The sequence below is a fragment of the Pararge aegeria genome, chromosome 14, assembly GCF_905163445.1.
Source record: "Pararge aegeria chromosome 14, ilParAegt1.1, whole genome shotgun sequence".
NCBI lineage: Eukaryota > Metazoa > Arthropoda > Insecta > Lepidoptera > Nymphalidae > Pararge > Pararge aegeria.
The window spans coordinates 5310264-5323589 of record NC_053193.1 but is presented as its reverse complement, the minus strand read 5'-3'; the positions used below and the strand labels follow the sequence as shown (position 1 = coordinate 5323589).

The 13326-nt window shown below is 36.8% G+C and overlaps 2 protein-coding genes and 1 pseudogene across 2 annotated transcripts; all 3 read left to right on the top strand.

Annotated features, from left to right (window-relative positions):
• Positions 1–4249: 4249 nt before the first annotated feature.
• On the top strand, positions 4250–5278 carry LOC120629450 (annotated as a pseudogene).
• Positions 5279–6208: 930 nt separating this feature from the next.
• Positions 6209–9292, top strand: LOC120629598 (prostaglandin reductase 1-like). Its single transcript, XM_039898573.1, has 2 exons — positions 6209–6287; positions 7364–9292. The coding sequence occupies exon 2, from the start codon at positions 7385–7387 to the stop codon at positions 8393–8395; it is 1011 nt and encodes a 336-aa protein (XP_039754507.1). The 5' UTR covers positions 6209–6287; positions 7364–7384; the 3' UTR covers positions 8396–9292.
• A 1164-nt stretch (positions 9293–10456) lies between these two features.
• LOC120629602 (prostaglandin reductase 1-like) lies at positions 10457–13101 on the top strand. The gene is made up of 2 exons (XM_039898578.1): positions 10457–10854; positions 11807–13101. Exon 2 carries the CDS (start codon positions 11838–11840, stop codon positions 12846–12848), a length of 1011 nt encoding a protein of 336 aa, XP_039754512.1. The 5' UTR covers positions 10457–10854; positions 11807–11837; the 3' UTR covers positions 12849–13101.
• Positions 13102–13326: the final 225 nt, after the last annotated feature.

The following is a 13326-nucleotide window of genomic DNA, read 5'->3' as shown; positions in this document are numbered from 1 at the left end:
TACGCTACGCGACCCGTACCTGATAAAGTGACAGGAGTCACATGATTTTAATTTTGCATGTGATGTTAGGGCTGTACCTATCTGATTTCTTTCAGTAAAAACCATGGCAATGGTTTACTCAAAAACTATTAGGTTTTCGGCTTCCCAGATAAGTCTCAGAGTCAGAGACAGCACTTAATGAACCTCTAAAGTCTGTGAAGTAATATTTCGGTTTTCATTTACACGTTGTGGATACGAGTACGTACTACGAGCGTATATAACATCAAACAATTATAATAACAGTAAACAGGATAATAGTGTTTGTCTACATTATGTATTAATTTGTTTACATAATAAAGTGTATTTGGGTAAGTATAATTACTTAATAGTAGGTATATCAATTCGGATAGGATGCACTAACAACGTACCTAAAGAAGAACAAACAAGCCACGCTAACTGACACTGATAAGTGTCCGATAAAAACTTTCTTCAGACACAATAAACAATAGGTATGTACTCCGTACCCAACGCATCGACGAGTTGCCACAGATCCACCCGCGCTATTACCACTTTTCTCTGCTAATATGAGTGTGATGTAATATAACCCTCTCGAGAATTGTCCTAACGAATGCAAATAAATATTATTTTTATCCGACTGTTGTATCCTGAGTTGAGGCGCTTAAACCAATTAATTTTCATCCCCTTTTTTGTTATTTTTGTAAACCCTGAAACATATAGTCACTATTTTAATCGACCGAAATGATATTCATCGATACTATAACTTAAACAATGCCGAAAATGAAAATTTCATACAAACTTTCATCACCTATTTAATCCCATTCGGGGGAAAATTTTAATTGTGAAAAAAGATTTGGTACACACTCGTAGGTACTTACTACTAAACGGTAGGTACGAGAAGTATATTACCTATTATAATACGATGATTTGTAGCTTTGCTTTCCGAAGGTCATTCTTACGACCTAGGCAGGTTTATTTATAGACATAATAGGTAAGTACTAAATTAACAAGCGCGGAGGCGTTGGAGATTCCCGGTTTTTATGATACTCAGCGGCCGGTGGAGAGAGCTATGGTCGGATTATTTGTACATGATCATACACATTTATTATTTATGTTATATATATATATATATATATATATATATATATATATATATTATTCATTTAGTTAGGTATATGTAAATTAAAAGTCATTTTGGCCTTTTAGGCCATCTACGTTGTCAGTAGGCCATCTACGTTGTCAGTAGATGGCCTAAAAGGCAATGCCTAAGCATTTGTCGCTTTGTTTTTTTACACCTTTGGTTGCTGGAAGAGATTGCTATGTAGCGGCGATAATGATTGTCACTTCCCTAGTAGGTACAATAAAAGTGTATTCATTCATTCAGTCATCTTCATTCATTCATCTATAGTTTCATACGAATTAGATATAGTTCAGAGAACCGATAGAAGCTGGGGTTAAAGCACGGCTAGCATGGGCAGGGGACAATTATCTCCCCGGGAAAGGATAAAACTTTTCCCACAGCTTTATCATATGTCAGAGAATTGAAGTGGAAATAATATCCAAATGATATATGTGTGATAATAAACGGGTGCAAACTTCTCCTATTCCATGTTCTCGTGCTTTAGCACGTGGACACGTTAATTATATCCCTTGTCGGGGATATAATCGGGGGATACAATTTTTGTCTCCCGCCCGTGCTAGCCCTGCAGGTTCTGGAATAGCGTCCCCGCACCTATGGTCGTTATTCCAGAACTAGTTGGAGAGATGACATCAAATGAGTCGTAGACAGCCGCTGGACGCAAGCAGTACTTAGTTTTCATACTAGTTCCTATAGCTTTTTGTGACCGAGCTCGTTCACGAAAGTACAACCGCCAAGCAGTGCTATGTAATTTCGGGTTTGTATGACCATTCTAAGTCATGCTTATTCTTCATTCAATTGCAAATATTGTTTAACTAATAAGACAAGAAACAAGATCAATCTCCCCCTGGAAATCCCTATCACTATCCCTATCCCTACTAATATTATAAATGTCAATGTAAGTTTGTTTGTTACGCTTTCACGCAAAAAACTTCTTTACCGATCCTCATGAATCTTTGTACAAATATTCTTCGAAGTGTTAGAAGAAATATAGGATACTTTTTATACCGATATTAAGCTCAGTTCCTTTGGGAGATGGGATGAAAGTGTTTGATGATTTTACACCATAACTCCGACAAATTATAACCAATTTAAACAATTATTTTTGTACTATAGGGGTTATGATATGTGTTTAATTTTGCCTAAACTGTAATTGGAGATAGAGGACAGAACTCCTCAGCGGACAGCAGCAAACCCCTCATTTAAGGCTTAGCGATACTGAATACTTACATTTTTTTAGAACTACAATTAAATTTAATGCCACATCAAAAAACAAAATCAAACGCAGACGAAGTCGCGGCCAACAGCTAGTCTTATATAAAAATACAGTTTTGGCTTCACTATCGATAATAGAGGGCCCTCAAAAAAATGTATAAATGGACGATATGACCCTAAAGATCACACTTCTTGTCTAGGGGAGTGCAGTATAATATGACTGACTGATGAATTTTTCAAATCTATAAGTGACAGTTATGTCCTAACATAAATTAAAAAAAAAGCAACCGAGTTGATTACCTCCACATCTATGTATACTTACTTCACACACATATATATTACCTACTATTGTTGCGTAAGGATACGTCAGCCCTTCGTGTGCCGCTAAAAACAAGTCTGTCGTATCAATTTAGTCGTGGAAGTTTACTTTACATATTTAGCCATATTAGTGGTATATCGTCAGTTTTTCATAATAGTAATAATTGCAAACAGCCAGTTTCCAATTGTAATGATCTTTCTAGTATGATGTTATGGATATTTTTGAAATCTATTTCAGTGGCGACTGAGTAATTGGTATACGATTTAAGCTCCGGTCACATGTAGCGAGTTTTCTTGCAGTGAATAAAATTACTTCAATAAACAACGAGCTATAAATTAGCTACACAAATATACAAAATCTGCGAAGGGCCAATTTTTAAGAAATTATGATTAAAATTATAATAAAAAAAGGAGATGCGAATCGCATTGTGCGAATTTTTGGGATATTGACATCATTGGAGTGAAAACCTGCCCAATGTCTTTGAATATACGAACATAATCATCGTACAAACACCCCGTGGTCTACTATCAGACCGGTTTATACATTAATTCAGAGCGTGCTCGTGTGTCCACAGTGCTGTTTGGTTCGAGATAACGCGTTATCGTGATTTGGGTTTTAAAGGTACAGTAAAAATTGGCATTTCATATAAAAATCTCACCCTATTTCTACGAAATATCATTATTCAAGTAGGAACTACTGTAACTAGTAATAAAGTGATGAAATATTTAAAAATTGTTAATACAAAATGTATGTGTACAAATAGTGATATCGCTCGGCTATAAGCCGGTGAAACAAAACCGGCATTTTACCTTTAACTGTGACATAGGATGAACTGTATTTTTATATGGACGTTTTAATGTTTTAACGTAAACATGTCATAAACTTCAAGTCAAGTATCTTAGGCCAAACAACAACTTGTTTCCTTTTATAACATTCATAAATATCTACCTGTTTTTTTTTTGTTTAGTAGTTGTTGATTTTCAGCCATTCCCGTTATTCAAAAAATCTAATTGGTTTAAAAATACTAAATAAATGTGGTAAAGTGGTATACGATTGACATGTACCGAAGTACTTACATCACGGGCGAGTCCAACACTTTAATAAGTTGACATTGCATCCGATACCAACTTATAAGTAGTTAGGTTATCGGAAGGAATTTATTCAAATTATATTGGAGCGTCAAGTTTCCGAAATAAAGATAGAATCAATACTAAAATATCCAAAACACTTTTAAACATTTTTGAACTAGAGAGAACGAGATTCGAAAAGAACTGCTTTAAAACCCCCCTTTTTCATTGATTTCGGAATAGGGATGCATGCGCTTTAAAATACTTAGGCCATAAAATTACTTACTTTAATACAGGCATACCTGTTGAGACCTTGTATGAACCTGTTCTTGTATCTTGTAACCTGGAGAACATAAGTGATACCTACCTTCCCTTTTCTTATTTACTTCTTTGACAAAAAAAATCATCTCCATTACAGCACAACACTTTGGCAACAAAACAATATGGTTAAAACGAATTTCTTCGCTTTAACCACCCACTTTCCTTATTCGTATCTCCCTATTTAACAAAAATATATCTCCATTACAGCACAACACTTTGGTAATCAATCAATATGGTTAAAGCGAAGAAATGGGTCGTCAAAAAATACTTCGACGGGGTTCCGAAGAAATCTGACTTTGAAATCGTCGAATATGAACTACCATCCCTGAAAGACGGTGAGATTTTGCTTAAAACTGAATGGATCAACGTAGATCCTTACTTGCGGGCGTACAATAAGAACATCCTTACGATCTATTTAGTTTCCAAGTTTGAGTTGTACAAGAGACTAAGAATCCCAACTACCCAGTTGGTACTAAAGTCGTCACCCACAAAGGTTGGTGCGACTATGTCATCGTGAAAGAAACTCAAAATGAGCTTGGTGGAGAATTCCCCGAAGAGCTAACGTACAAGTTACCTGATCTACAAGGTCTGGCTCCTTCATTAGGAGTAGGTGCAGTCGGAATGCCCGGAGTCACAGCATATTTTGGTTTTCTATAGCTTTGTCAGCCTAAAGCTGGAGAAACTGTCGTTGTGACTGGAGCCGCCGGTGCTGTGGGATCCCTAGTAGGCCAGATTGCGAAGATCAAGGGTTGCAAGGTCATCGGTTTCGCTGGTTCAGATGAGAAATGCCAATGGTTAGAAAAGGAGCTCGGCTTCGACAAAGCTTTGAATTACAAAAAGGTCGATGCACAGTCAGCTTTGAAAGTGGCTGCTCCTCAAGGAGTAGACTGTTACTTCGACAACGTTGGTGGCGAACTGAGCAGTGCCATCATTGGCCAAATGAATATGAGAGGGAGAGTGGCTGTATGCGGTAGTATTAGCGCTTACAACGACAAACAATTGCCGAAAGCTACGATATTACAGCCATCTATCGTGTTCAAGGAATTGAAGATTGAAGGTTTTATTGTTTGGCGTTGGATTGACCGCTGGTCCGAAGGATTTACTCAATTGGTCTCTTGGATATAGAGCGGTCAATTGAAGCCCGCAGAACACACGACCGTGGGTTTTGACAAACTGTTTGATGCATTTATTGGAATGTTGGCGGGTGAGAACACTAATTAAAGGAAATGCAAACAAACAAGCCTGCAAACGCAATTAAGCGTTATAATTGCGTCCAATCACAAGACTCGCACAAACCGCTGAGTCGTGTCATTGGCCGTACGAGTAAATGCACGCTCCGCAAACTCGGGTTTGGCCTTTGTGCAAATAATTTTGAAACTTATCAATAGTGGAACATTATTTAAATAAATTATTTTTTGTAATGCAATGTATCTGGTTTTTATCTTTCTATAGAATTGGTTAAAAGCAAAAATTAAATCAAAAGAAGCATATTTATTTTTTAATACAAACGAATTCAAAACATTCTAAGTGTTTACTTATGACAACCCTATTGAAAAAAAGACCGACACACGCATAGTACCTACGCTATGCGATGCGTACCCAACCAAGTGACAGGAGCCACATGATTTTAATTTTGTATGTGATGTTAGGCCTGAGTCTGATTTCTTTCAGTAAAAACCATGGCACTGGTTTACTCAAACACTATCAGGTTTCGGTTTCTTAGAAAAGTCTCAGAGGCAGAACATAATGTCATTTACACGTTGCATAGACAAGCTCTGCGCTTGAGCACAATTTCACATTATGGAAAGTTCAGATGTGGCCTAAGATGGAACGCGCTGGCATAGAAGACACCTAATCACTTTTATTTTAAAGAAACCCAAGTTCAAAGAATTAGTAAGCTGAGAAATCGGAAAAGCCAAAGCCATGCGTATAAGAAAAGAAGATGGAAATAACAAATTATTTTTTTTTTTAATTATTTTAATATTGATAACATAGGGATGAAAACCCGCTGTTGTCTTTGATAGGGGCCCATAGGTTGATCACAATTTCCAGCGAGTATTCGAATCGTGTAAACGTTGCCTGACGCGGCATAACAACATAATCATCGCACAAACAGCAAGTCATGGCTACTATGTCGGACGGGTTTACATATATTAATACTTAGCGTGCTTGTTTGTACACAGTGCTGTGTGGTTCGAGATAACGCGCTATCCTGCCTTGGGATTGAGAGGTAGAGTAAATATTAGCATTTTATTTAAAAATCACATCCTATTCCTACGAAATAGCATAATTCTAGTAGGTGCCCATGTACTGCTGTAATAAAGTGACAGATATAAACATATGAAACCTATTATATAAATGGATATTATGTGTCCAAGCAGAGATATCGCTCCGTGGGTTACCAGCCGATAAAACCAAATAAGCGTTTTATCTAGATAACTGTGACTATCTGATAAACTTTATTTTTGTTTGTTGCATTCGAGATCTTCTTATAATGACGTAAATTACTGGAGATGATCTTGTAAGCTGGAATACATCATATAGAGCCTTTTTACCATCGAACCGCGAGGCTCCGTAAGGATCTGCCTTCCTACGTGGTCGATATACGACGTACGAAGCGCTTCGCATCTTCATTTCTGATCCGCACCGCTAGAATCGCCCTTCCAGCTTACATTTTCCCCAGTGCCTACAATATGAGTACCTTCAAATCAAAAGTGAATAGGCAAGCGCGCTCCACCTTAGGCTGCATCATCGCTTACCATCAGGTGTGATTGCAGTCAAGCGCTCGTCTATAAATCTAAAAAAATATATATATAGATATCATAGCTTCTACACTTGATTTTTTTAAGATAATTTTAAGATGATGCATTTTTTAACTAACAATTTTATCATTTTAACTAGCTAATAGGCATGCATATGAGTATCAGGTCAATACCTGATACTTTACTTAAGTATGCAGTAGCTTTAATGCAGTTTCTCGCGGCTATTATTGATATTTATTTTTTTAATTGTATATAAACAAGACTTGCTATTATAAGCAAAATTTTCTCATTGGACAGGTTTCCGAAATATAGCCAGACTCCATTCTAAAATTTAAAAAACGATTTAGGTACAACGAGTTTTGAAAAGCTACTAGCTAGTTCTTTAAAACGCCCTTTTTTATTGATTTCCTACGAAGACTGCGCCTTAAAGATACTTTAGGAACGTGTACCCAATAAACCCTGGATATGTTGTAACCTCAAGTACAAAGTACTTACTTTCCTAATACGTATCTCCCTATTTAACAAGAAAATATCTCCATTACAGCACAACACTTTGGCAATCAATATGGTTAAAGCGAAGAAATGGGTCGTCAAAAAATACTTCGACGGGGTTCCCAAGAAATCAGACTTTGAAATCGTCGAATATGAACTACCATCCCTGGAAGGTGGTGAGATTTTGCTAAAAACTGAATGGATCAGCGTAGATCCTTACCTGCGGGCGTACAACAAGAACATTCCTATTCCCTACGATCAATTCAGTTTCCAGGTTGGAGTGGTTCAAGAGACTAAGAATCCCAAATACCCAGTAGGTACCAAAGTCGTCACCCACAAAGGATGGTGCGACTATGTCATCGTGAAAGAAACGCAAATTGAGATTGGTCAATTCCCCAAAGAGTTAACGTACAAGTTACCTGATCTACAAGGTCTGTCTCCTTCATTAGGAGTAGGTGCAGTCGGAATGCCCGGAGTAACAGCATATTTTGGATTTCTAGAGCTTTGTCAGCCTAAAGCTGGAGAAACAGTCGTTGTGACTGGAGCCGCAGGTGCTGTGGGATCCCTAGTAGGTCAGATTGCAAAGATCAAGGGTTGCAAGGTCATCGGCTTTGCTGGTTCAGAAGAGAAATGCCAATGGTTAGAAAAGGAGCTCGGCTTCGACAAAGCTTTGAATTACAAAAAGGTCGATGCACAGTCAGCTTTGACAGTGGCTGCTCCTCAAGGAGTAGACTGTTACTTCGACAACGTTGGTGGCGAACTGAGCAGTGTCATCATTGGCCAAATGAATATGAGAGGGAGAGTGGCTGTATGCGGTAGTATTAGCGCTTACAACGACAAACAATTGCCGAAAGCTACGATATTACAGCCATCTATCGTGTTCAAGGAATTGAAGATTGAAGGTTTTATTGTTTGGCGTTGGATTGACCGCTGGTCCGAAGGATTTACTCAATTGGTCTCTTGGATAAAGAGCGGTCAATTGAAGCCCGCAGAACACACGACCGTGGGTTTTGATAAACTCTTTGACGCGTTTATTGGAATGTTGGAGGGACAGAACACCGGCAAAGCTGTGGTTAAAGTGTGAACTCCTAATCAAATGACATACAAACAAACACGTTCAGTCTGCAAACGCGGTAGCACGCAATTTTATGATTTAGTTGCAGCAAATCATAAGACCTGCCCAAACCGCGTCTTTTCATTGTGCTGTGCAAGTAAATGCACGCTCCGCAAACGCGGGTTTGGCCTTAGCTTTTAAATACTTTTATTATTTACTTTATTTTTATAAAATAAATTGACCTATAATCGATTTTGACACATTTTCTCAGTGGAACTATTATTTTTTTTTTTGTAATAATTTGTATCTTTCTTTATACATGTCTATAGAATTGGTCAGAAGCACTCACATTTAATACGATTTTTGACAAGATCTCCTAGTGTTACTTTTCAAAGGAACAAATTCAACTTTGGAGATAAGATAAGATTTAAGCTTCAGTCACATGTAGCGAGTTCTTTTGTAGTGAATAAAATTACTTTAACAAACAACGACCGATGACACTTCATCCCAAGAAGGACTAGAGCTATACAAATATTCGACCTTTCACTATAGGTCTACGTAGAAGTAATAAATTGTAGGCCAACATTTGAATCAATAATAAATAATTGCCAATTATGCTAACCAGGGAAGCTATTTCATAGAAAATCTGTCTTATTAATTTATGTGATTGGAAAATTTACAAAAAGTGGAAGTAACACTAAGAAATTTTATAAATTTCGGGCCAATTTTACTATTGAATTGAATACTTTGCTGAGATAATAGTTTAAAATTTTAAGATTTGTTGTATATATAGGAAATCTTTCAAATCAAAAAAGGTTGGGCAGTGTTACCGAATAACGAAATAATGTTGAAGGATGCCTAAGTATATTTTATAATGAATCACCCAGAAAAAATATAAATCAAAAGAAGCATATTTATTTTTTAATACAAACAAATTCAAAACATTCTAAGTGTTTACTTATGACAACCCTATTGAAAATAAAAGAACAGCACACGCATAGTACCTACGAAATGCGACACTTACCTAATAAAGTGACAGGAGTGTAACATAATTTTAATTTTGCATGTCATGTTTGATAAGTCTCAGAGACAGTTAATAATGTAGGTACCTTTAAAGCCTGGGAAGTATTATTTCGGTTTTCACTTACAATAAATTAGTAACCTACCAAAATACCGATTTGCACAGACTTTAAAATCGCCTTACGCAATGAGCTGCCAAATATATAATAAAATATAAATAAATGTAAAAAAACTAACCTTGAAAACCTTTAAAAGGAAACTGTGTCTATGCCTGTGTGACAGATCATTTTATACCATAGCAGAATACCTTAGCTGCTATGGGTATCATGAAATATCTGTGGTTCCTGCCAAATTTTGCATGCGTGCGTGATATGGAGGGTAGAGGTAAGGAGGATCATCTGTGTATATGAAAAAGTGTCGTCAAAATGTATTAAATTAGGATGGCGCCACATTTGCATCAAGGTAACTCTTAAAAGAAGCGCCAAATATAAATATTGTTAGAGTAGGCTTGAAAAATAAACAAGGAAGTAAGGTTATATTTACCACAATATTTTGTACAACGTAAGTTGTTGAAATTCTCAATAATTAACTACTTTAGTCGATAATGACATTAAATTTTTCGTCGATAATGACATCTACGATTGCTACATTCATACCATACCCTGTGCATCCACCAGCGCCATTGTGGAGGATTTTTGAACTGTTATTTAGCGCATACAACTGGACACTTTTTCAACTTTTCTCCCATATAAGGTGACTCTCCTTACCTCTACCCTCCATAGTGCGTGACCTCAATTTTCTGATATGTTAATGAAATTTTTATTTTTATTGTTTTTATTTGACGTTAAAACTTAGAATTGTGATTAAATAACTAATACAATGATTTAATATGACACTATAAATCTCAGAACATTATTTTATATAATTGATAACAAATAAGATTATTATTAATATAACTTAATGTTTAAATTTTGCATGTTGATGTATTAACAGAATATGTTGGAACTTTATATCCTAAACACCAATATGTAACCCATATTTAGCAAAATAAATATTTAATTTCATTTCAATACACGTTGTATAGATAATTGCTCTGTGCTTGCATAGAAAACACCTATTCACTTTTATTTTAAAGTAACCCAAGTTGACAGAATTAGAAAACAGAGAACTCGGAAGGGTGTTCCAAAGCCATGGTTATAAGAATAGAAGATGTAAATCACTCTGTACGAGTCCTTGGGACAACATAGGGATGTAAACCTGATTTTGTCTTTGATAGAAGCCTTTAGGTTGATTACAATTTCCAGCGAGTATTCGAATCGTGTGACGTTTGCCTTACGCGGCTTAACAACATAATAATGTCGTACGGGTTTATATTTATTGACGGACGGGTTTATATTTCTGTGCGTGCTCGTTTGTACACAGTGCTGTGAGGTTCGAGATAACGCGCTAACGTGCTTTGGGATTTAGAGGTAGAGTAAATATTATCATTTTATTTAAAAATCACATCCTATTCCTACGAAATAGCATAATTCAAGTAGGTGCTTATGTACTACTGTAATAAAGTGAAGTGCATAGACATATAAAACATATAAAACAAATGGATATTAAGTGTCCAACCAGTGATATCGCTCAGTTGGTTACGAGCCGATAAAACAAACCGGCATTTTATCTACATAATTGTGTCTAACTGATAAACTGTATTTTTGTTTGGACGCTTTGGATGTTTCATAAAACTTCAAATTATGTACTTATTTTAGGCCAGACGACGAGAGCTTTCGTTTTATAAGTACAAGCTACCTACCTACCTGTTTTTATGCTTTGTTTTACGTATTAACAAATTAATATTGGCCTAATAATTATTATATGTGCTAGGTACCATTGACCATTTTCTCGGTAAATTACTGGAGATGATCTGCTATCTAGGTGGAGTGCATCATATAGACATCATAGGTTTTAAACTTGGATTCTAAGATGATGCCTTTTTTAACTTACGATTTTAGGGTTTTAACTAGCTAACAGGCAGCGATATAGCAGGCAGGTTTTAATGCAGTTGCTCGCGAATACTAATTATATGTATATTTTTAATTGTACCTACACAAACAAGACATGCTTATGATAAATCTACTCATACGTCATATTTCTGATATATAGCCAGACTTCATACTAAAATTTAAAAACTATTTATGTACTACGTGTTTCGAAACGCTACTTGCTAGTTCATTAAAACCCCCTTTTTTATTTCCTACGCAGCCTGCACCTTAAAGATACTTTAGGAACGTAGGCATACGGCTGTCTATGAACCTACCTTTTAAAAACCTGGGTACCCAATAAACCTTATGTTTTAACCTGAAGTACCTACTTTCCTAATACGTATCTACTACTTTTTAACATAAAAAATACAGCTATATATATATATTACAGCACAACTGCAACAATTTGGCAATCAATCAATATGGTTAAAGCGAAGAAATGGGTCGTCAAAAAATACTTCGACGGGGTTCCCAAGAAATCAGACTTTGAAATCGTCGAATATGAACTACCATCTCTGAAAGATGGTGAGATTTTGCTAAAAACTGAATGGATCAGCGTAGATCCTTACCTGCGGGCGTACAACAAGAACCTTCCTATTCCCTACGATCAATTCAGTTTTCAAGTTGGAGTGGTTCAAGAGACTAAGAATCCCAAATACCCAGTAGGTACCAAAGTCGTCACCCACGAAGGTTGGTGTGACTATGTCATTGTAAAAGAAACGCAAATTGAGATTGGTCAATTCCCCAAAGGACTAACGTACAAGTTACCTGATCTACAAGGTCTGTCTCCTTCATTAGGAGTAGGTGCAGTCGGAATGCCCGGAGTCACAGCATATTTTGGATTTCTAGAGCTTTGTCAGCCTAAAGCTGGAGAAACTGTCGTTGTGACTGGAGCCGCAGGTGCTGTGGGATCCCTAGTAGGCCAGATTGCGAAGATCAAGGGTTGCAAGGTCATCGGCTTCGCTGGTTCAGATGAGAAATGCCAATGGTTAGAAAAGGAGCTTGGCTTCGACAAAGCTTTGAATTACAAAAAGGTCGATGCGCAGTCGGCTTTGAAAGCAGCTGCTCCTCAAGGAGTAGACTGTTACTTCGACAACGTTGGTGGCGAACTGAGCAGTGTCATCATTGGCCAAATGAATATAAGAGGGAGAGTGGCTGTCTGCGGCAGTATTAGCGCTTACAACGACAAACAATTGCCGAAAGCCACGATTTTACAGCCATCCATCGTGTTCAAGGAATTGAGGATTGAAGGTTTTATTGTGTGGCGTTGGCTTGGCCGCTGGTCGGAAGGTTTTACTCAATTGGTCTCTTGGATAAAGAGCGGTCAATTGAAAACCGCGGAACACACGACGGTGGGCTTCGACAAACTCTTTGATGCGTTTATTGGAATGTTGGCGGGAGAGAACACCGGCAAAGCTGTGGTTCAAGTGTGAACTCCTTATCAAAGGAAATACAAACTAGAACGTCCACGCAAACGCAGTAGCAAGCATGCAATTTTGCGTTCTAATTGCGATCAATCACAAGACGTGCCCAAACCGCTGCGTCTTGTCTTGTTAATTGACACGCGGGTTGGTTTGGCCTTAGCTTTTAAACGGTCTTTGTTACCTTATTTTTAAAAATAAATGTGCAATTAATTTTGAAACTTTTCGTTAGTGGAACATTATTAAAATATATTATTTTTTGTAATACAATTTTTTTTACCTGCCCATAGAATTGGTAAGAAGCATTCGCATTAAATATGATTTGAACGTGGACAAAGAACGCAAACAGCCAGTGCTGTATAAAATAGCTTGCTCAAAAAACTTGTAAATATTATTTCGCTACAGAAAATCTATTTCTTTTTCACTTGTTTCTCGCTTTGAAGTTTAGTAGAAAAAAAATGCATCAACGCATTGAATTATGGTATAGGCA